General features: G+C 43.9%; 3 protein-coding genes across 4 annotated transcripts; 1 reads left to right on the top strand and 2 right to left on the bottom strand.

The window, feature by feature from the left end:
• Positions 1-500: 500 nt before the first annotated feature.
• LOC119310469 (probable ribosomal RNA small subunit methyltransferase B) lies at positions 501-7,078 on the top strand. Its single transcript, XM_037586213.1, has 20 exons — positions 501-678; positions 763-813; positions 961-1,011; positions 1,080-1,130; positions 1,261-1,415; positions 1,777-1,890; positions 1,989-2,054; positions 2,541-2,624; positions 2,704-2,790; positions 3,101-3,192; positions 3,292-3,352; positions 3,531-3,587; positions 4,162-4,222; positions 4,467-4,574; positions 5,167-5,285; positions 5,453-5,524; positions 5,653-5,738; positions 5,832-5,928; positions 6,540-6,689; positions 6,806-7,078. The coding sequence occupies exons 1-19, from the start codon at positions 570-572 to the stop codon at positions 6,672-6,674; spliced, it is 1,656 nt and encodes a 551-aa protein (XP_037442110.1). The 5' UTR covers positions 501-569; the 3' UTR covers positions 6,675-6,689; positions 6,806-7,078.
• A 69-nt stretch (positions 7,079-7,147) lies between these two features.
• On the bottom strand, positions 7,148-12,186 carry LOC119310468 (cellulose synthase-like protein E6). 2 transcript variants are annotated; one of them, XM_037586211.1, is made up of 7 exons: positions 11,866-12,186; positions 9,904-10,222; positions 9,590-9,730; positions 9,351-9,482; positions 8,520-8,732; positions 7,840-8,412; positions 7,148-7,756 (listed from the first exon to the last, which is right to left on the bottom strand). In XM_037586211.1, the coding sequence occupies exons 1-7, from the start codon at positions 12,126-12,128 to the stop codon at positions 7,211-7,213; spliced, it is 2,187 nt and encodes a 728-aa protein (XP_037442108.1). In that variant the 5' UTR covers positions 12,129-12,186; the 3' UTR covers positions 7,148-7,210. The 2 variants fall into 2 exon arrangements, with proteins under 2 accessions (XP_037442108.1, XP_037442109.1); XM_037586212.1 differs by lacking the exon at positions 9,351-9,482.
• Positions 12,187-15,212: 3,026 nt separating this feature from the next.
• LOC119305710 (cellulose synthase-like protein E6) lies at positions 15,213-20,758 on the bottom strand. The gene is made up of 7 exons (XM_037582162.1): positions 20,496-20,758; positions 18,692-19,010; positions 18,393-18,533; positions 18,029-18,160; positions 16,625-16,837; positions 15,962-16,534; positions 15,213-15,872 (listed from the first exon to the last, which is right to left on the bottom strand). The coding sequence occupies exons 1-7, from the start codon at positions 20,756-20,758 to the stop codon at positions 15,327-15,329; spliced, it is 2,187 nt and encodes a 728-aa protein (XP_037438059.1). The 3' UTR covers positions 15,213-15,326.
• Between the last annotated feature and the right edge of the window lie 1,404 nt (positions 20,759-22,162).

The following is a 22,162-nucleotide window of genomic DNA, read 5'->3' on the forward strand; positions in this document are numbered from 1 at the left end:
CAAGTCAAAGAGAAGGAATGGATGGGAGGGAGTACAATACATGCAGGGAAGACGCGGCCATGACAGAGAGCAGCCCTCGCAGCAGTGACAGAACGGTTCTGTCGCTGGTGCTGGGTTGTTGTGCTTTCTCTCATGATGGCTTCACCTAATATTAGAGAGAATCGTCATATCCGCATTTTAAACAATCGTTACATAATTAAAAGAAGTCAGTCTTTTGTTGCTGCCTTTACTCTTTCCTAAGACAGAAATATCCTACTGTTGGTAACGAGTATTATTTCCTCTTTGACGGATTTTCAGGTAAGCTCGTTTGGACTCGTTTTAAACTTTTTTTTTTTCGAGGGGACCGCTAGAGAGATTTTTTTTAGGCGAACCGCTAAATAGAATTTGTACGAGGCCTCAATTTGTATTGAGTGTATAGGCGTCAGAGAGAACAAAGTTCAACAGGGCTTCCACGAGGCCCGACCCAGGCCCATATTCATATTATCCTCTTCCGTCGCCTTCGTTCCCCCTCGTCTCGCTGTCCGCTGTCCCTCCACTCCGCTCTCCGCTCCCTCCAAAACCCCAGCAGAATGGAGGCGAAGGCGCTCCCCCTCACGCACTTCCGCGCGCGGGCGGGCTCGCCGCTCCTCCTCTCCGCGGACGCCAGCTCCTCCGCGCGCAAGGGCTCCGGCGCGCCAGGTACCCCGCATTCCTCCATGGTATCGCAGGCTGTTCCGCTCGGGGCTAATCGGGGGATTGTTTCGCCGCGTGTGTTTTGGGCAGGGAGGAGCATGGCCTCGAGGTACGACGCGGGAGCGCCTCCGAGCAGAGCAGGTACAGTGGCGGAGCCGATGTTGCAGCTTAATTTTGCGGTTTGTTTGGTCGGTTATCGCTGTTGTCTGATCCAAATCTCCTGTGTACTAATGTACTTCATCTTTATTTTAAGCTGATTGTCTGATCCAAATCTCCTGTGTTTTTTAGGGATGAATGGAGTTCCAAAGCTTAATCCCAAATTCTCCACCAAAAGAGCAGGTGAAGAGCGCTGCTTGAAATTATGTAGCTAAGTTGCTCACTTTAACCGATTTTCCGTGTTTACGCAGGGACAAGTAAGGTTCCAATTATTAATTTCGAGGTTTCTCATCACAGAGCAGGTAAAATGTCAATCTAATGTTTTTTTACTTTGCTAATCATATTTCCCTTACTTGTATGAATCTCTAGCGATGATCTAATTTATTGGAATTATTTTAATCATGATTCATATTGTTTGTGTTGTTGGAGCAGTTGCAGCGGTGAGGTTGCTAAGAGCTGATAAGGGGAAGGCGTTTGTTGATCTTTTAAATGAGAAAGCAAACGATTCTGGGGAAAATGAGATGGGCTATGTAGAGAGGACGTTAGGGTTCAGTACACGGCATTTGGATGACAGGGATATACGATTGGTAAAATTTATATATTTCACATGTTGGAATGTTTGTTCTGTCTATGAATTTCAGTTGTTTAGGGGCACTTACACTATGTTGGGTTATTGCTGGGAAGTAGGAATATAATGCTGTGAGAGAAACAGCACTTTTGTTGCATCAATGTAATGATCTTATTTGTATTCGATGAACATATAGCTAACTAGTTGTCAGTTTTGTTTCTTCATTTTCTTTATCATTCTACCTGTGATATAGAGTGTCATGATGAACATATTGCACAAATGGCTCAGCAACACTGTAAAAGTACAAAACACCTAAGATGGCTTGTCTATGCCTGCATAGGAATTCAAACCTTCTGATTCTCTTATGGTTGGATTGTTAGGTTACTGTCATAGTAGCTGGAACTGTACGTTGGAAACGCTACATTGATTATCTTATCATGTCACTCTGTAGTGAAGAGAAGGTGTTCAGCAATATGGAACCGCTGCTGCTGCAGGTTTGTCCTATTTTTCTTACAGCATATAATCTCAGAATACCCATTGAAATGTTTACTCCTGCTTGTAAAATATTAGAGTCTAACACTTCTGATTTCAGATATTGCGAATTGGCTTCTTTGAAATTCTCAAACTTAATGTACCAGCTTATGCTGTCGTTGATGAGGTATGTTGATAGTATTTAACATGTACTAGAATTAAGTTAGCCCTTCGTCTGGATTTTGGTTTACCAGAATGTTAAATGCGGCAACTGGTATCTCTTAATTAAAGTGATTTCCTTCCTATTTATTTAAGTTCCAAAGAAAAAATGTGGGCATGTGATACTGAGCTCTTTTCCTTGTCATTTCATAACACAAAAATTACATTAAACGCTGGATATAAATTATTACAACAATAGCCAGTATGCTACACCCGAACCCCAAAAAGGATGATGTGGTTATGTTCCTGATTTAATATCCTGAAGATCTACCTTGTTACTGTTCTTTGTTATATGGTGGTTTTCAAACTTGGTGTGTCCATTATTTGAGGTTGACATGTAGTATTGTATTATTGTTGTCAGTTCTACTAAAGTCTGAAGCCAATGTCACCAGGCAATATATTTGCTTTATTTTCAAAAGGAACCTGATAATGTGTCTTGCAAACCGAATTTTAGAATGTAAGGCTCGCTAAAGTAGCTTTAAGGCCCGGTGCTGGGAACATGGTGAATGCGATTCTGCGTAAACTTCTGTTACTGAAGGTAAAACCTGGTCTACTCAGACTAGTCAGTAGGGTTATGCTGTAAGCCTGTAACGTTATTGTGTTGCTTTTATAATCAGGAGACAGATTCTCTTCCTCTTCCAAAGATAGAAGGTGATGATCGTGCCCAAGCTCGTGCTCTTTCCATAATTTATTCTCATCCTGTTGTAAGTTTGCTCTACTTCCTAAGCTCTAGTTCTCATCTTGTTGTAAGTTTGCTTTACTTCCTAAACTTAGTTGACTTCTGTTTTAAAATTTTAAAGCGTCAAATGCCTCGCTCGTACAATCAATAGGTTTACTGCACCGTTGATAACATTCGAATTGAACCCATGCCTGTTATCAACCAATGTCCTTGTTAACTGGGGTAATGTACCTGTGGGGACTTAAATGTACTTGCTGTTTCTGACGTTTCTTAAGAGCATAATATAGGATTGGTAGACATGTTTTGTAAACTGTAATATGTTTTTTGCTCTGCAGTGGATGGTGAGAAGGTGGATTCGATTTCTTGGAAAAGATGAAGCTCTAAAATTGATGAATTGGAATAACAGTGACCCTTATTTCAGTTTAAGGTTTTAATTTTTAAGCGTGCTCTTCTGCGAATTGCAATTTACCTGCTCGGCTGCTCTGTTTATGTGTGTGTTTCTGATTGACTGATCTTTGTGCCATAGGGTGAATACAACAAATGGCTATACAAGGGATGATCTTGTTAACCGATTGGAAGATTTGCAGGTACTTACATTAATTCTTCGTACCTGAGTTCCATCCAATTTATGGCTACGGTAGGAAAAATATAAGAGCGATGCTATTTAGCTACATAGGATTTATCCAATTTAGTAGTCATGTTGGGGTCATACTCTGCCTTGATTATTTGCATTTGGGTTTTATCACTTGGTTTTCTTTTGTGTAGGTTCACTATGAAAAGTCAATTATGGACGAATTTGTTCGCATTCGTGAGGGCATGCAGGTAAGGAAGCTGAACAGTTAGTTCCGTGATCACTGCACAACTGGTGTTTGCCAAACCAATGTGTTCTATTCATATCCTCTTAATTTCTTTTGGAACACAATATGTTTAGGATGCTTATAAATAACAGTTCAAAGTCTTCTAAATTGGATGTGGACAATAAGATACCACACTTGATTTCAGTCCAAGGAAGCGAGACGCCGGGAGCTAGTAAAAATGAATGTTTAAGAAATAAAACTAAATACTGCATTTCGATACTATTAGCTAGAAAGGAAAGGATAGCGCTATACTTCTGGTGTCTTTAGATATTATTTTGATGCTATTGCTATGGAGCACAAAGCACTATAATCCAGCATGCATTTCATTTTAGAACATTTAGTATTTTATAATACAAGTTCATTTATATTCAAGTAACCTGTGCAGCATTTGTGGGCGCACAATTTCCCCAATTCGCCCTTAATCCATAAGAAACTCTAGTGATTTTTTGGTTGCATTATTGCATTAGGTCTGCACCTTTTCTTATAATGCCTCTCAAGATACTGGCTGGTATCTTGATAGCTTAATTTCTTCCTTGCAGGCAGTCTTACAAGCTGGATTACTGAAAGAAGGCATGTGTGCCGTGCAGGATGAGAGTGCAGGCAAGTCGTGAACATTACTTGTTGACCACCTTTTATTTATTATAAATGGGATTATGATATTCAAATGATTTCACTACGACTACATGCTAATGTAGAAAGAACTATTCACTATTATGCTTTATACTCCATTACGTTAAGTATTTACCCTTTTTCCTTATACGGTTCCAAGTCTTGGTAACAACAGCAAGTTTCATTGAAGATCGCTATAGATAACCCGCACTAAGATTTACAGAACCTATTGCAGGTTTTGTTGTGTCTGTGGTCGATCCACAACCTGGGGAAACAATCATGGATTGTTGCGCTGCACCTGGCGGGAAGACTTTCTTCATGGCATCCCGGCTGGCAGGACAAGGTGAGAGATTGGAATGAGGGAGTTCAATTTCTGTTGATATTGCAACTGGAGAACTGTGGGACCTTGTGCTAGTGTCTATCTTTTCCTTTCTGGCCATGCATCTATAATGTGTTTTGTTAGTATGCTATGATTTTTGCAAAAAACTTGTGAGCAAAATGCTCAAATGAATCACTTTTCATATGTTATTCCTGACAGCCTGCTCGGGGTGCTATGCACCGCCGGCATAATCGGTTGTTATGACCTAGTAACGTGTGCCAGTGGCTGCCGTTGTTAGCTTAATTTGTCAGATATAAATCAACCAATGTATTACATTTATGTCCTTCAAATGTAGCATCTGATGCTATTTAATATGTAGCATCTGATGCTATTGAAAGGTTAGCCGGTATAAAAATTCTTCACCTTTCATCTCCACTGAAAACTAGCATTTGTGAACGTATACATTCAACACTGACTAGAAAATAGTACTTACAGGTCCAGAATAATTAAGTTTTACCAGATCTGATCTTGTTAACACATTATGTCATCGATGTGGAGCGAGCTTCTAAGTCTGGAATACATAGTATACTTGGCTTGATGATGTGCTATTATACAGGGAAGGTATCGGCTCTTGACATAAACAAAGGCCGCTTGCGAATTCTCATGGAGGCAGCAAAATGCCACAATCTTGATGATATAATCACTGATATCCATGGTGATCTTCGACTATATGCTGTAAGTTTCCAAGAAACTTCATAATTACTAGTCCATGAAAAGCCTTAAAAAGAAAGAGGAAGTCCCGTATATCCAAGAATAATGCACCGCCAGTGGAAATATTTATCAGGAATATGCCTTGCGGACTTATGAAGCTTATGCACATGACACGTACACTTGTATTGCAGAAGGAAAGCACTGCCACATATGATAAGGTATTGTTGGATGCTCCATGCTCTGGGCTGGGAGTCCTTTCCAAGGTAGCTCTCTTTATAAAGTTCACTGTTTTCGAGAACTTCGCCATCACAGAGCGTTGTACTGATCCGAATCTGGAGTTACAAGTTGGCAAATTTTGTGATGAACTGAAGTCACCTTTTCTGTTCCCAAGAGGGCAGACTTGCGTTGGAATCGGCAATTTGAAGATCTGGAGGAGTTGGTGTGTTTGCAAGATGAGCTCCTTGATTCGGCGTCGTTGTGAGATTCTTGCTGTTACAAGTTTTTAAAATTTTGTGCAAGCAAATTCATCTTGACAGCATCTAAGATTACTTTCAATGACTTCACTTGCAGGTTGGTAAAACCTGGTGGTATACTAATATACAGTACATGTTCCATTGACCATGAAGAAAATGAGAACCGGGTTACTGCTTTTGTTCAGAGGCATCCGGTATGAGTTCATATTTAAATTATGCATCGATCCTTCACAAAAGATACAAACTCAATATCCTTCACAAAAGATACAAACTCAATATTCAATTGATCTAGGCAATATGTCTGTCCTTACAATTTGGGGTCCTGTTGGTAACTTGGTACTATTAAGCATGTACATTGTTTCTCCCCAAGTATTATTATCACCAAAATTCTACTCCCTCCGGACACGACAATAATTATGGAACGGAGGGAGTAGTTGTCTTTTAGTCATAGCATGAACTGAATTTTAATCCTTATCCAGCAACTTTGCTGTCGTTCCCACTTTATGTTAGCCCTCAGTTCAGATTTAACAATGATATAGCTGCACATTTAACTCTCCGATAAAGTTTACACATTAAGCGTGCTGTAACACTTGTTTTATGTGTAACTGAACAATCTATTATCATTTCTGCAACCTTACTGGTTGGTTATGTTCACTGTCCGTCAAATCAGTTCTACGTATATACAATCAAAAGAATGCAATGAAATATTTTATGTTCTTTTCTTACTCAGTGATTATTGCATGTTAGACAACATTCACTGACATCTAATCATGTTTTATATTCATTTTACTATGATATGCTACAGGAGTTTACCCCACAGGGTGTACAAGGATTTGTTCCTGCAGAATTCATCACAGATGATGGTTTCTATTCCTCAAGTCCAACTAAGCACTCTCTGGATGGGGCATTTGCTGCTCGTCTTGTCCGGTCAATGCACTAGGACTCCTACAATTAGGTGAGCATAGGAAGAACCAAAAACCAAATATATTTTCTAATGTTTATATGAACTGAATTCCCCCCTTCAAGATGTTTATCTGACACATGCTGTAAAAATTCTCTTTCCTCTCACAGTTTCTTAGAAGAGGGTAGTCTTCTGCACTCTGTGGTCCATCTTGCTTCTTGGACTGCATGCAGTAAGTTGTATAATAGACAGTAATGCTGAGGTCATCCTTATAGGCACGCTCCATCATTTTGATGTTGAGTGCCACAATAATGTGTGTTGTGAGCTAGATATACCTGGAGTTGTACCTGCTGGATACGTCAGCATGTGTATTAGGTAGGCCCTAGTGAAATTGTCTGATAAAGTATGTTTGTTATGTATTATTATGTCTTGTGCAGTACCAAGTGATGATCTCAAGGTAGATGATCATACATAGAAGTACGTCTAGAAATTTATCAGGTGAAGTGTACTTCAAGAGAACCATAGTTCCATAAATATATGCTACTTTGTTGGACATCAATGCCTCTTGTAGGACCTTACACTATTGGTACCAGCAGGGCCAACATCGCAAAGCTAGTAGAAGCTAATGTAACTGAGAACGGCATTCTGCCTTTGTCCTTCCTCACGAACATTGCTTCATAGAATGGAATATTGGTGATCACTAGCATTCCACACAGAATGAGCTGGGGGGAAAATACATTCAAGAGTGTATTCCAGCCACCTGTCAGAATTTGACTAAGCCCTCCGACTAGACAAATAAGGTTGAGTAATGCGACAGTTGCAATGATCACATATTCTGGAGCTGATGAGCCGAATTCCATGATTTCTTGCTCGTATCTCTTGGATTCGTTTTCTTCACTTACCTTCGATGTAACTGCAAATGTCATCTTCGACAGTCCTAGTAACTTCCGGACAGTGTCAGTCAAGCCATACAGATATGAGGTTATTCTTCTGACCATCCACATCCTTTGTTCATTCCACCATCCTTTTAATGTGTCTCCACATGATAATGCCTCATACAGGCTATACATATTCTTCACACATACGACATATATGAATGGTGATATCCATGGACTCGTAATCTGCATGACACAGGAGGATCGTATTAGTTGTAATAGAAAGCATATGAAACTAAACTGAGGCTTTTCCTATTCTGAATCATTACCTCTGGGAACAAGGAGATGCCTTTAAGGAGAGCTAGTGAAGGAATGATGACATAATATAGTGTTGGGATTGAATTGGGTGCCCATAATCCATAGATCGAGTAGCCCATTTGATGCCGTAACTTGATTTTTCCATGCCCAAACATGAAGGGGCAGTACTTTGAAAGAAAAATCGAGAAGCTACCCTCGCTCCATCTTTTGTGTTGCAGTAGTGTCTGAGCAAGTGTTGTTGGAGCTACACCCAGAAATGCTGGTCTTGGAGGATTGCTGTGGACTGACTTCCATCCTCTGCAATGTATTTCCAGTCCTGTGACTATATCCTCTGCTGGGTAACCATATTTGATCCCAATCTCATCTCCCCACTGTGTGTCATGTTCATAAGTGGAGGCTGCTAAAGACTTCGCTTTCTCTTCAATCTCATCTATGCTCTCTTGTGTTTTGTCTTTGATTCCTCCGTCCCAGTCCTCCTTGTAGTCTTTGGTGAACCTCCTTCCGCAAAGGATCTCCCTTCTGTGGAAACATCCAGTGCCAACATACATAGGGCCACCCACACTGTCCATACCACCCATCAGCACCTTTAGATTGAGTAGCTATGTTAGTGGTAGAACATACATGCATAATGATTGCTCATATTATGAAGAACATGAGAACGCAACTGAAGTTATAGTTTGACATCGCTGACCTGATTGGTTACTTGGTGGGAGTTCCCATATATATTATTCTTGGTCAAATTGTTATAATTCTGGGGGAATTGCACAAATCCAATCTTGTGACCCATTTCTTCATCAAGGAAGAAGCACAATGCATCTCTGATTGTATCGTAATTGTTGGAATACATATCACAGTCCACATTCATGATGATAGGGCTGTTGCTTATCACTGATGACACTCTTATCTGCATTTTAATAGAAAATTTGTCACATTTAGAAAAATTCATTATGATCATAGAATTCCAACCTTTCATGGAACACTTGTGAATAACTTCTTTTTCATTTCACGCTCTATTTTGTGCCTTGGTTTTCGTTTGCTACTTTGCTTGTTTTTGTTGTTGGACGAAGCCATCTTGGCAATTCTTGTAACACAAATGACGTGCAATTGGGTGCGCTTTCAAGAAAAAATGTCTAGCGGTAGGGAACAAGTTATTATTTATATCTAAAACCAACATATTTTAAGCTCACATTCATTGCATGTATTTCACAAAATGCTACTAAAGAAGTGGAGAGTTTTGCACTCCCTCAACTCTACAGACAATCCAATGACACAAAATGAATTATTAGGGTGTGAACTCCATGGTACAATTTTCTCAAAGGACAAGAAATTGCATGACAACATTTTGCTAATTTGGTTACTCTTGCAAACATTACTGTTTACTAAAAACTTCAAAATTATGAATTAGAATATGTTGCAACTAATATGCTGCTAAGAATCAGTATAAGAAAACGGGCTAATGAAAACTATAAAATTTACAATAAATTTTATGCTTAGTATGATGGGGCAAGATTATTGAGTGCACCAGAGCATTCATTGCCCCAGCTTTGAAATTATGGTGGTGCTGAGGTCGCTTCTCCCGTGCCATGTACACAAGTGTTGGTAACACATTTCCTTCGTCATCATTTGCATTTTTGTCTTTGCCCTCTATCAGAATCTAGCAAAAGAAAGAATTATATAACTTGAAACTCCCAAATAGCATGCAAGTTATTTACTCCAGAATCATGCAAACCTTTACTCAAATTTGGAGGGCAGGAAAGCTACCTGAACAATTGGCTGGTGATTTTTTGAGGTATTTTCTTGGTCCCATTCATGAAATCCTTTATGATTTTCTTTGACTTCCTCCGAAATTTTACCTGACAAAGCAGCTGTATCAATTCGCTCAGTCATATCTTCATACATCTCCTGCCCAAAAATGAAAAAGAAGTCAGTTGTCATGCCAAATGCTGAGCACTACGGGTAGGCTGCACTTAACATTAAGCATCTTATCTAGTCACATGTGTGTGCCATGCCATTCCCTGTTCAATAGCCATTTGATTACATGTGTTAAAGAAAATATGTTTGGAAAATCTGCTTACCCTGATAAGTGACCACTCCTTTGGGGTGCACAAATCTTGATGCCCATCTGACTCTGAGAAGTAAGTGGCTGGTGACCTTGGCTCAATGTTATATCTCTTGCAGAATGGTATCCAATGCTTTGCAAACAAGGAGGCCTCCCACAGAGCATAGAAAGTGAGAATCGAACCTCCGTCGTCAGAAAGGTACACACTAATTTTTTCGGCTGGGTAATTGTATGCCATGAGCGATAGGACGGTGGAGATGACAAGACTCGGTGGCTCTGAGTGTGGATCTGCGGTGCATACAAAGATATCCACACAAGGTAGCCTCTCTCCATACCTTCTCCAAATGACATAGTAACTGTGTTAATGCTCAGTGCGGGAAATACATGTTTTAAAGCAGTAGAACCTTACACTTGACACTCTTATAAACCTTCAAAACAAGTCCCTACTTTGGATCTTGTTTTGGCAGAAATGAGTCTGAAGTACTCACTCCCTGGTTCATGGGTTGAGCGTTTAAGGGTGTCTCGAAATCTAAACAGATGATGGAGATGGAGCCTTTAAACCACAAAAATAATAATATTGATATAGGTCCCTTACACCCTTAAACCTCAGTGCAGAAATGTGTCTCGAAATCTAAACAGATGATGGAGATGGACCCTTTAAACCGCAAAAATAGTAATATTGATATAAGTCCTTTAAACCACCACTTTTCTTTTCTTGAGATAAGCTCTTTAAACCGGAAAGGAGGGAGTATCTACCTTCTTTTCTATAGAAAAGGCCTCTCAGTCTAGCTTATTTATTTACCTTCTAAGTTAGTGATCTCTGATCATCAACGTAAGCCCTTTGGCGTTGATAACGTCTTATCTTGCAATTATAATTCTAAACAATCTGACCATTTGCTTTAACCCTTTGTACCATAGAATAGAAACCCTTGTGCTGCACTCAAAGTTTAAAAATCAAAAGCATCAAACTTTTGTCTAATTTGTTAACAGAAAGACAGTTCTGTTATCTGGCCCGCGTAGCTTTAAAGCTAGCCTAATGTAGATTCTCAGTGCACTTAGTGTTGTGTGGTTTGAAACTCAATAGGCTGCTATCTCGTTGAAGTACAACATATTAAGAAATAAGAGTAACGCAGAAGATAACTAAATTTAAACTGCAAAAATGTCTTACATTAAGCTCATACCTATACAAAACACCCGTTAGAAATTGCCCGCTGTGTTTTGTAAAATCTGGTACATTTCTTTTCTTGAATATATGGTTCATTATTGTGGGTTGTGACACTGGTCTCTTGTACCTAACTGAGTCCAAGAGCTTCACGAAAATCAGCCAACATACTGAAATATGCGGCATGTTCATAGCACCTATAGCAGACAGCCCGGACATGGCGCGGACATGAGAGAAGAAAAAATGTCATCCAACCGGACCCCATAAATTGACTCATATATCCAGGCAGTCACCGAATCCTCAAACTTAACCCATATATGAGAGAATATGAGGGTGTCCAGTTGTCTAGGCAGTCTGCCAATCATATGGATTGGACCAACTCCATCCCCACCAATCATATGGATTAGACCGAACAATTTGGGAGACATATTGCGTGCGCGGATAAAATGTGGGTTCAAAACAAACACGTCCGGACACTATCTGAACGCGTCCGCGAGCGTAAGAAAGGGGCAGATTTGACCATTGTGGTTGTATATGCTTTCATCGTTTATGCTAAAAAAAGCAAGCTCGCTGTTTACACTATTGACGTGGTGAGTGGTGGCCATGGCATGTATGGTCACAAACTCACAGTCCGGGCGGTGTACAGGCTAACAAATAGCGTTACTGTCAGCTCCATCACCATCGCAGGACTAGTTTGGCTTTTAACAGTCTGTCTATATCAAAAATATACGCGTATAAAATCTGAAATTTTGGCAAAAAAAAACAGTTTTTGTCGTCACACAGCCGGAGCATACAGCCCCCGGACGTCGTGCGTACCTGGCGGCGAGCCTGTCCCTGCAGGGGCGGCGGTGGAGGGGGCTCCAGCGCACGGACTGCGTGACGACCCAGTAGGCGGCGTAACAGAGCTCCGCCGCCAGCATGCCCAGCCACGCCGCCCTCCCCTCGCCGGCGGCCGGCACGCGCGTCGCCCGGTAGTAGAGCAGCAGGAGGATCCCGGCGGCCACCGTGACGGCGTGGAGCCTGTACACCGCCCGGCCCCCGTGCGTCTCCGTCTCGAACAGCCTCCTGCTCCTCTCCATCTTCTAGTCTCGCCTGTCGCTCTCTCAGTCTTTTGTCAACTCCTGTAGATGATGGACAGGAGCACACGCATGTAGTGAGGGGCCTGTTCGGGAGGATCTCAACTCCTGTACTTGTAGTGGACAGCCGACCAGGTGGACGCGTGGACTTCCCCACCCCACACTCCACTGGTTTGGTGGACTGGATTGCCCGTCCCACTGCCCCACTCCACGCACACACACATCCCCACATGGCAACACCCAGTGGTCCCGTAGGGCATCTCCAACACGACTCATCAAATCGCCTCGATCGGATGGTTCGGGCACTTTCAAACCTCTAAAAGCATCTCCACGCAGACACCCCCAAGCAATTCTTTTAGCACCGGCGGTAAAAAAAAGTCCCAGCCACGCCCTCAGGATGTCGTTTTGCGCCGGATTTGAACAAAACTAGGCCAGCGACCCCAAGCCAAACCCAGGGAGCCGGGGGTGCCGACGCTATTATTTGCATGCAACAGGGCCACTGTGAGCCTCACACTCCCTCTCTCTTCTCTCTCTCTCTCTCTTGCATGCAACATGCCCACCCATGTGCATGCCTCTCGCCCACTTCATCTCTTTTTCCTCTCATCTCTCTTGTCTTCTAGTGTTGGGTGGGGGCATGGCTGGAAAACTTTTCACCCCCATGCCAAAATTTCCGCCGGCATGACCCCAACCGGTTGAAAAAGTGGCTCCTGGGGGGGAGGGGGCAACGAGTGGAGATGCTCTAATGCGGACAAACATTTTAGGTTGGATCGGTTCGGACATTTGAAATCCCAATGCCGGCCCCAAATCGGGGCGGGAGAGTTTGGACATTTGCTGCCTCGGCGTCCGACAACCTGCGCTCACCCTTCCCATGTCTAGAGCCCTCGGCATTGATGCCGCTCACATTGACTTGTCGCCTACCTGCATTCAAGCCCGTCCGTCCTGTGCCGCTCGAGAAGCCCACTTCAGCTTTAAAGTCGGTCGACCTCCCCTCCCAAACCCTATCCTCACCCAGTCCTCCACATCTCCCAAATCTCCCAGTCCTCCACATCTCCCAAATCTGCCGCACACCGCACCTCCAATGGCCACCGCGATGGACAAGAAGATGCCTGAGGAAGATAACGAGCACACTCGGGCGTGGTGGTTGCTTGGCGGCTACCACTCAACACAGCCACCGCCACGCCAGGGCTCCAGATCCGAATGTGGCGCTATCCCCGGTCACCGGGTCCACTCAACGCAGCCACCGCCACGCCAGGGCTCCAGATCCGATATGCGGCGCTATCCCCGGTCACCGGGTCCGTCTTCGTCCACCGTGAAGGAGAAGCGGGTTGACAAGGAGGAGATCGACTTGGCCAAGCTCGCGACGAGGACTCGGCAGCCGCAGCCGCCCATGCCCTGCGGCGGCGACGGATGGCGAGTTCCAGCAGCACATGCGGATTGCACTGCGGAACTCGTTGAGTGACTAGGGTCTGGCGCTGTCATCTCCTCTATGCAACCATGGTGTCCAGATTAGACTCCGCGTGTAGTCATCCCTGTCGCCCCGATGCCTGGCCCCAATGAAGCAAGAGTCATCCCAGCCGAAGCTGCGTAGCCGCCTTGACTACTATCTGAGCGGTAGTGGCTAGCGTTGCGCATCGTCCTTGTCGTCGAGGGTAGGGAGATGCCTCACCAAGGCGGAGGCACGTCTAGAGCGACACCGGGTGCAGCGCTTGGCGGTGTTCGCCAAGACTGACATGCTGCCGCCCTAGGTCCTTGCTGAGGCTTGGGCCTTCGATAGGTGCAAGACCATCGAGAAATGGTTGCCCACTGTCAGCGCCGTCTGAACTAGCAGCTCCTCTTGTCGAGCTGGTCGAGACCGAGCGCTCGATCCACCTCGAAGCCAACAAGAAGCGACCCAAGGTGGAAGAGGCTGCCGAGCGTTTGCGCTGGGAGCGCAACGCCCCGGCCGTGGACAGATATCGCGATGGCTGGAGTTGTATCCTCCACTGGCGCGACTACGCGACTCAATGACAACGGTGACTGCGGTGCCGGTGGGCTTGAAGGCCATGCCTACGAGGTGGTCGTGTGCTACTTAGCCTAGTTTTAGTTTAGTTATGTTAAGTTAAATTTTGAGTAGTTTGGATGAAACCGTTAAATTTTATCTAATATGCACGTAATATATCGTACTATGTTTAATTTCGTGTGTGATTCGTGTTTGAAATGTTCGGACGAGGGAAATTATGAAGACAATTTTGTATGGCCGACGCCCAGCCAGATGTCCGCGGACACGTCAAATTGGTCATACGGTGCAATATACAACAGGTACCTTAAACCCATTCAACAAAACTAAGTGAGACAAAGATCTAAAAGCCACAGTGAGAACACTCAATGATTCGAACGTGATATGATGATCCAAATGGCTAGATCCTATGTATCCAGCTAATGGTCTGATCCTATACAAGTTGCCCCGTAAAATATGTTGTAAAGAAATCTCTAATATTCCGATTCACATAGATATGGTGATTTTGGGCACTGCACAATCTTCAACAAGTTACTTTCATAGTTAATATTCTTACAAATATGTTGGTAAGAAGATATAGAAAATAAAATGTATTGTGAAACTGTTTTCATTGGTACAACTTTGCTTAATTATTGTGAAGAGTTTCCTCTTAGTCAGTGCTCTCGTTGGCAAGATCTAAGAAATGACAGGATACAAGAGAGGGAGAGGTGGTTGAAAGGGGATCATGATTTGAGGCGGGCACAAGTGGGATGAGAAGGGGTTAGGTGCAGCATTGTGGATGAAAATAGAGGGTTCACGCAAAATGTCCATGTCCTGGCCACCTTGCTAAATCTGGACAACTCATTCTTTCAATGGTGCAGACGATTGGATCCTATGTATTCATGTGTCCACCTAAAGCCCTGATTTTGTACAAGTTGCTCCCATACTGGGATTTCGCTAGTGCTAGAGGAGATTGAGTTAGATCTGGCATTGATTGCATTGGTGTTCTTGACATTTCCTGTTTGGGTATTTTTATTTTCACAGGGGTAATTTGATCCATGGTTAATCCTGAGTCGAAGGGCTTATGCAAATTGCCTCTGCCCAACCCGGGGCTGCGCCACATATAAATACAATTGCCCATGAAACTATCAGAGCAAGTGTTCCAAGAGAACCATAAACCATACCAACTTGAGTACTTATTACACACTGATGCCTCTTGTGGGGCCTTAAACTATTGTTGCCAGTAAGGCCAACATCACAAAGCCAATAGAAGCTAGTGTAACTGGGAATGGTATTCTGCCTTTGTCCTTCCTCAGGAACATTGCTTCATAGAATGGGATACTGGTGATCACCACCATCCCACAGAGAATGAGCTGTGGAAAAAGTGCATCCAAGTGTTCATTCCATCCACCTTTCATGACTTTACTTAGCCCTCCCAGCAGGCACACAAGGTTGAGTAACGTGATAGTCCCGATGATCACATATTCTGGATCCGACGACCCGAATTCCATAATCTCTTGCTCATACCTCTTTGACTCGTCTTCATCGCTTACCTTCGGTGTAACCACAAAATTCATCTTTGACAGTCCAAGTAACTTCCGGAGATTGTCAAGGACTCCAAAGAGGTACGAGGTTATTCTTTTGACCAACCACATCCTCTGTCCATTCCACCATCCTTTTAGCGTGTCTCCAGATGATAGTGCCTCATATAGGCTGTACATGTTCTTCACGCAGAAGACATATACGAAGGGTGCGATCCATGGACTTGTAATCTGAACAACACATGAATATTACATCAGTTTTTTAATACAAAACATATATGTAACTAAGGTGAGGCCTTTCCATAGTATGAATCATTTACCTCTGGGAAAAGGGAGGTGCCTTTGAGGAGGGCCAGTGAAGGGATGATAACATAATATAGTGTAGCGAGCGAATTGGGTGCCCATAGTCCATAGATATGGTAGCCCATCTGATGCTGTAGCTTGGTTTTTCCATGCGCAAACAAGAAGACGTTGTACTTTGAAAGGAAAATCGAGAAGATACCCTCGCTCCATCGCTTGTGTTGCAGTATCGTCTGAGCAAGTGTTGTTGGACCTACACCCATAAACGCTGGTTTTTTAGGATTGTTGTAGACCGACTCCCATCCTCTGCAATGTATTGCGAATCCGGTGTTTACATCCTCCACCACGCAACCATATTTTACCCCAATCTCGTCTCCCCACTGCGTGCCGTGTTCATATGTGCAGGCTGCTAAAGACTTGGCTTTCTCTTCAGTCTCATCTATGCTCTCTTGTAATTTGTCCTTGATCCCTGCATTCCAGTCTTCTTGGTAGTCTTCGGTGAACTTCCTGCCGCAAAGGATCTCCCTTCTGTGGAAACATCCAGTGCCAATATACATAGGACCACCCAAACTGTCCATACCACCCATCTCCACCTTTTAAATTGAAGTAGCCATGTTAGTGTCAATAATATAATATGGAGAACATGAGAATTGTAAATGAGGTTACAGTTTGGCACTACTGACCTCATTGATGACATGGAGGGAGTTCCCATATATGTTATTCTTGCTCAGATTGTTATAGTTCTGAGGGTACTGCACAAATCCGATCTTGTGACCCATTTCTTCATCAAGGAAGAAGCACAGTGCATCTCTGACCGCATCGTTGTTGTTGGAGTACATATCGCAGTCCACATTCATGATGATAGGGCTGTTGCTTATCACTGATGATACCCTTATCTGCATTTAAGTAGAAAAATTGACACATTTTAGTTTAAGTCCACAAAAGCATTACAACCTTTCATAGAATATAAAATTGTTATCTAATTCCCTCAAAAAGTTTGTCATCTAATTGGCCACGATAATTGAACACGACAACACCGATTCCATTCCAATAGGCTAAATTGGTGTGGCGTCAAGCTACTCTTAGTCTCTCACTGTCTCCTGCTTGGCGGAGGGCAAAAGAATGGAAACAGTGCATCACCGTGTGCTTTTTAGATGTATCAGCAAGTGTATACATTGGGTGTATGGTATTAGCTAACTTCTTTATAGCTTCTGAACATTCAAAAACCAAAAATTATCGAAATCATAGTAGGGAAACCTAACTGTCTTCCTAAAAAAACATAGAGGTGTATGCATGTGTATGCATATGATTTGTGATAACAAATATACATTTGCACGCAGCATTGACAATTGTGTTTTGTATGCATCCATTGATATGGTGCCCATTTTGGATTTTACTCGATGTCTTTGGTGTCACTAGAAGATGAGTAGACATCATCTACTCAAATTTGTGTGTACATAAGCGTAGTCCGATTACAACTTGGATTTCAGTGCTGTCCAACAGACATTGATTTGATTGCATGGGCTACTCATATGAGTGCATACCAGAACCAGCACACCTCGGAACTTGAGCGATGCGACAAGAGGTCTATGCTCCTTGTGTTTGTGTACCTTTATTAACATACGGTAAGTGACTAATGCGGCATCAACCAACTTTTTCTAATTGATTTTGGCACACATCTCGCTGCAACAGATCCACTGACAATAAGCCCAGGGACTATTTCCCTATTGAGGCTTTCTGACTGTACCAACATATTTTAAGCATACATTCACTGCATTTATATTTCATAAAAGACTGGAGAAGCGGAGGTTTTCTCAACTCTAATTCTCTCAACTACTTGGGGAAATTCTATTGTGGACTATTGATACAAAGAGGTGAAACTGAATGAAGAAAGCACAACACACCATTTTGTTACTCTTGTCCAGTAATACAGTTTATCAAAAACTTCAGATTTAAATTAGAATATGGTGCAGGTGCAACTAGTATTTCGCCAAGAATCAGTATTAGAAAATGAGTTTACTAATGAAAACTATGAAGCTTACAGTGAACTGTCTACTTAGTGTGAAGGGTAAGGTTAGTAAGTTTACCAGAGCATTCATGGCCCCAGCTTTGAAGTTATGGTGGTGTTGAGGCCTCTTCTCACGCGCCATGTAAACAAGTGTTGGTAGCACCTTTCCTTCATTATCAACTGCATTTTGGTCCTTGCCGTCTATCAGAATCTAACAAAAGAAACAAGTTTAGAACTTCAGACTCACAAATACCATACAAGTTATTTACTCCAAAATCATGGAAACCTTTACTCCATTCTGGAGGGCATGATAGCTACTCCCTCCGTCTGAAAATACTTGTCATCAAAATAGATAAAAAGAGATGTATCTATAACTAAAATATGTCTAGATACATCCTCTTTTATCCATTTTGATGACAAGTATTTCCGGACGGAGGGAGTACCTGAACAATTGGCTGGTGATTCTTTGAGGAGATTTCCTGGTTCCATTCATAAAACCCTTTATGCCTTGCTTTGATTTCTTCGGGAACTTTGCCCGACATGACAGCCGTGTCAATTCGCTCAGTCATTTTGTCAAACATGTCCTGCCCAAAAGATGAAATAGTATCAGTTGCCATGCCAAATGTCGAGCACTATATATAATAATCTTGTCATCACCAGTGTATGTCAATTTATTCCCTGTTCAATAGCCATTTGATGCACGTGTTTTAAAAACAAGAAGATGTTTGCAATATCTGCTTACCTTGATCAATGACCATTCTTTTGGGGTGCACAGTTCTTGATGCCCATCTGACTCTGAGAAGTAAGCGGCCGGTGACCTTGGCTCAATGTTATATCTCTTGCAGAATGGCAGCCAGTGCTTTGCAAACAAGGAGGCCTCCCACATGCCATACAAAGTGAGAATCGAGCCTCCGTCGTCAGAAAGGTACACGCTTAATTTCTCGGGCGGGTAATTGTACGCCATGAGCGATAGGATGGTGGAGACGACGAGGCTTGGTGGCTCCGAGTAGGGGTCCGCAGTGCACACAAAGATGTCCACACACGGTAGCCTTTCTCCGTGCCTTGTCCAAATGACAAATTAACCGTGTTAGTGCTGAGCATGACAAATAGTATGTGCATGTTTGGATGATGAAATATATGAAAACAGGTCCCTGGTTAGCTAGTTTTTAAATTCAATTTTGCTACCCGGGATATGCAAATTGCTCTGGTTTGCCATGATGGGACGGTGTTCCTATCAGCTGACGAGTCCCTGCCGGAGCTTGGACCAAACCAGACAACCGAACTGAAATTTAAATTCTGCAGCGTTGATTCCGATCCACTTGTTAAATGCATTTACTAGTACTCCCTCCGTCCCAAAATTCTTATCTTAGATTTATCTAGATATGGATGTATCCAACACTAAGTGATGAATAGATACATCCGTATGTAGACAAATCTAAGACAAAATTTTTGGGACGGAGGGAGTACATTTTAGGAGATCTTTTTGAATATGTATTTAGAGAGGGAGCTCTCTTTATCAAAAAGCAAAAACAAAAAAAGAAGAAGTCTTAACCAACTGCTCTTGTATCTCTCGTCGTAAGAAAGGGTGTGAAAAAATAATTAGTGTATATATATACGAGTATGTTGAGCATGGCAAGATTGTACGTATCTTGTTGTGCATGAAACTGATGAGACGTCACCTTCCCGTTACACACACAGTCCGTGCATTAGCTAAGATTGCTGGGTGTTGATGCTGGCGTGCCTGCCTCGGCGTGGTGCATGAGGCCAGGCCAGCAGTACAAATCGGAACACGCGGCGCGGTAGACGCACGCACGGTACGGTGTAGCCAGCCAGGGGCACTGGAGGCAACAACACTCGTGTGGCTACTGGTGGCCAGTGCAAGTGCAACTATGGCACGACAGCACACGTTTGTTCTGCCTTCATTGCCACTGAGAAGCTGACTAGGGGATGTAAATAGCAAATAAATGGTGTCCGCAAGTCCCAAGCTCTGTAGTTCATTTTTCCGGAAAAAAACAAAATTTTAAACTGTTAGCTTACATAGTGGGATTAAACAGGACCCGGTTGACATCTGAGGTTAGGTCCCCGTGCGCTGGACGCCATTGATCACTGCCGGTCTGGCTGACCGCTCCCTTGCTCCTGGCCGGTAGGCAAAGCTGTCCTGCCCAGACGGCGGCCCGTTGGCCGTTACACGCACGGACAAGTGCATGTGGGAGTGGGAGGGACGTGGTGGTTTCTTCTTCTTCTTCTTCATCAGATAAATGCAAAGGCAAAGGCAAGATGAGCAGCATGCACTCTGGTTACTACACAAGTCCTACGCACGACGACGACGACGTGTCACCTGAGCTAACGTACGGATTAGGCAACAACGTAGTGGTAGGAGTAAGCAAGGGCCGGGAAACACGTCCGTACGCCTGCGCGCAACTGCATCATCTCTTGTTTCGAAGAAGAAGAAAAGATGAGAGCTGTTTGACATATATATCTCTCGATCATGCAGCCGCGTCGTTCGGTCATAAGCCATGCATAGCGCGGACGGACGTGGTTCATACCTGGCGGCGAGCCTGTCGATGAAGGGGCGGCGGCGGACGGGGCTCCAGCGCACGGACTGCGTGACCACCCAGTAGGCGGCGTACCAGAGCTCCGCCGCCAGCATGCCCAGCCACGTCGCCCTCCCCTCGCCGGCGGCCGGCACGTGCGTCGCCCGGTAGTAGAGCACCAGGAGGATCCCGGCGGCCACCGTGACGGCGTGGAGCCTGTACGCCGCCCGGCCCCCGTGCGTCTCCGTCTCGAACAGCCTCCTGCTCCTCTCCATCTCGGCTCTCTCGCTCTCTCTATCGGCTGGCCGTCTCAAACTTTCCCGGGGACAGGAGAGGAGGTGCTGGGCACTGGGCAGGAGCGCGTATATATATATGCTCCCCGCGAGGAAGGGGGAGGCATGCATGATTCAGCACCGATACGCCCGGATACGCCTGGATACGCGTATCCTGCAGTATCCCATCCTTTTCGAATTATTAAAAAAAAGATATAAAATCAGGATACGGCCTAGATACGGTGCGGACCCGGCAGCCAACCTCCGGTGACCATGCTGCTGCCCAGTTCTACTCCCGATACCAACCATGATCGAGCAGGTAACCTCGATGGCTGCTAGCTAGTCAGGGTGTGCATTCGCTCTTTTCGGTTTGATTCGGTTTGGTTTACACGGTTTTTATACTTTGATTCATATGGTTTTATACATATATACGGTCCGGTTTCGGTAATAATCAAAGTTGATGCGAATTTTTAAACAACGCATATTTTTTTATCGTCAGATTATTCAATCGGTGTATGTGGGTCTTTTTTTAGAACTGTACGTAGATTAAATCATTAGATGGCAAACATGATTTCTTTTTTGCATGGTAATACATGTCTCATTCATATCATAAAGATTAAAGTACAAATTATGTAAGGACTGACATGACAAAACTGAAAAGATAACAGAACATCTCTGAGCTTAACACCAACGCCCATCACCTGCCTCCGGCACCACGACAACAACCACCGAAGAAAAGAATGATGGATCACCTCCTCACCCGAGCTCGACGCGGCTCCATCGCAGATATGCAGCTTTGCGGATCTCCAAGATGGCTCACCAAAAGTGAAGCCCTTACCATTGAATGAATCAGACCGGGGCAACATCCCGGACACGCCATTAAACTCCAGATCTGACACCCCACCGAGACTAAGACGTCGCAGAAGGAAACCATATCTCCATCCACGAACCACGAATCCAACACATGTTTCGTCTTCCAGATGTCGTCGATGCAGACCACAATCTGCATCCGCTTCCGGACTACCTCCCAAGCTCCGCGCCGACACTGGAGCAAACGCCGTCGCAATGGCGGAGCCCGAGGACACAGGTCCACCACAAGGATGCACCCGCCGCCACGCCATCCTTGTTTGAACAGACTGATTTCCAAATCCATCCCTAACCATAGGACCGATGACCTTTTCAAGGAAGAATCCGAAGAATCTTTATTCAGCGCTTCATCATCGTCGCCGAAGCAAAGACGATGAACAGCCTAAAAACCTAGACTACGAGGGAGTAAAAACGGTCCACATGCGTTGATCCGGCGACCCCCCTCACCACCGACGATCGAGGTCGTCGGCGGCTGGAAGATTGGGGAGCCGCCGGAGAACGGCGCTGGAAGATTGGGCTCTCCTGGCGGCGGCTAGGGTT

Source organism: Triticum dicoccoides, chromosome 5B (genome assembly GCF_002162155.2).
Source record: "Triticum dicoccoides isolate Atlit2015 ecotype Zavitan chromosome 5B, WEW_v2.0, whole genome shotgun sequence".
NCBI classification, from domain to species: Eukaryota; Viridiplantae; Streptophyta; class Magnoliopsida; order Poales; family Poaceae; genus Triticum; species Triticum dicoccoides.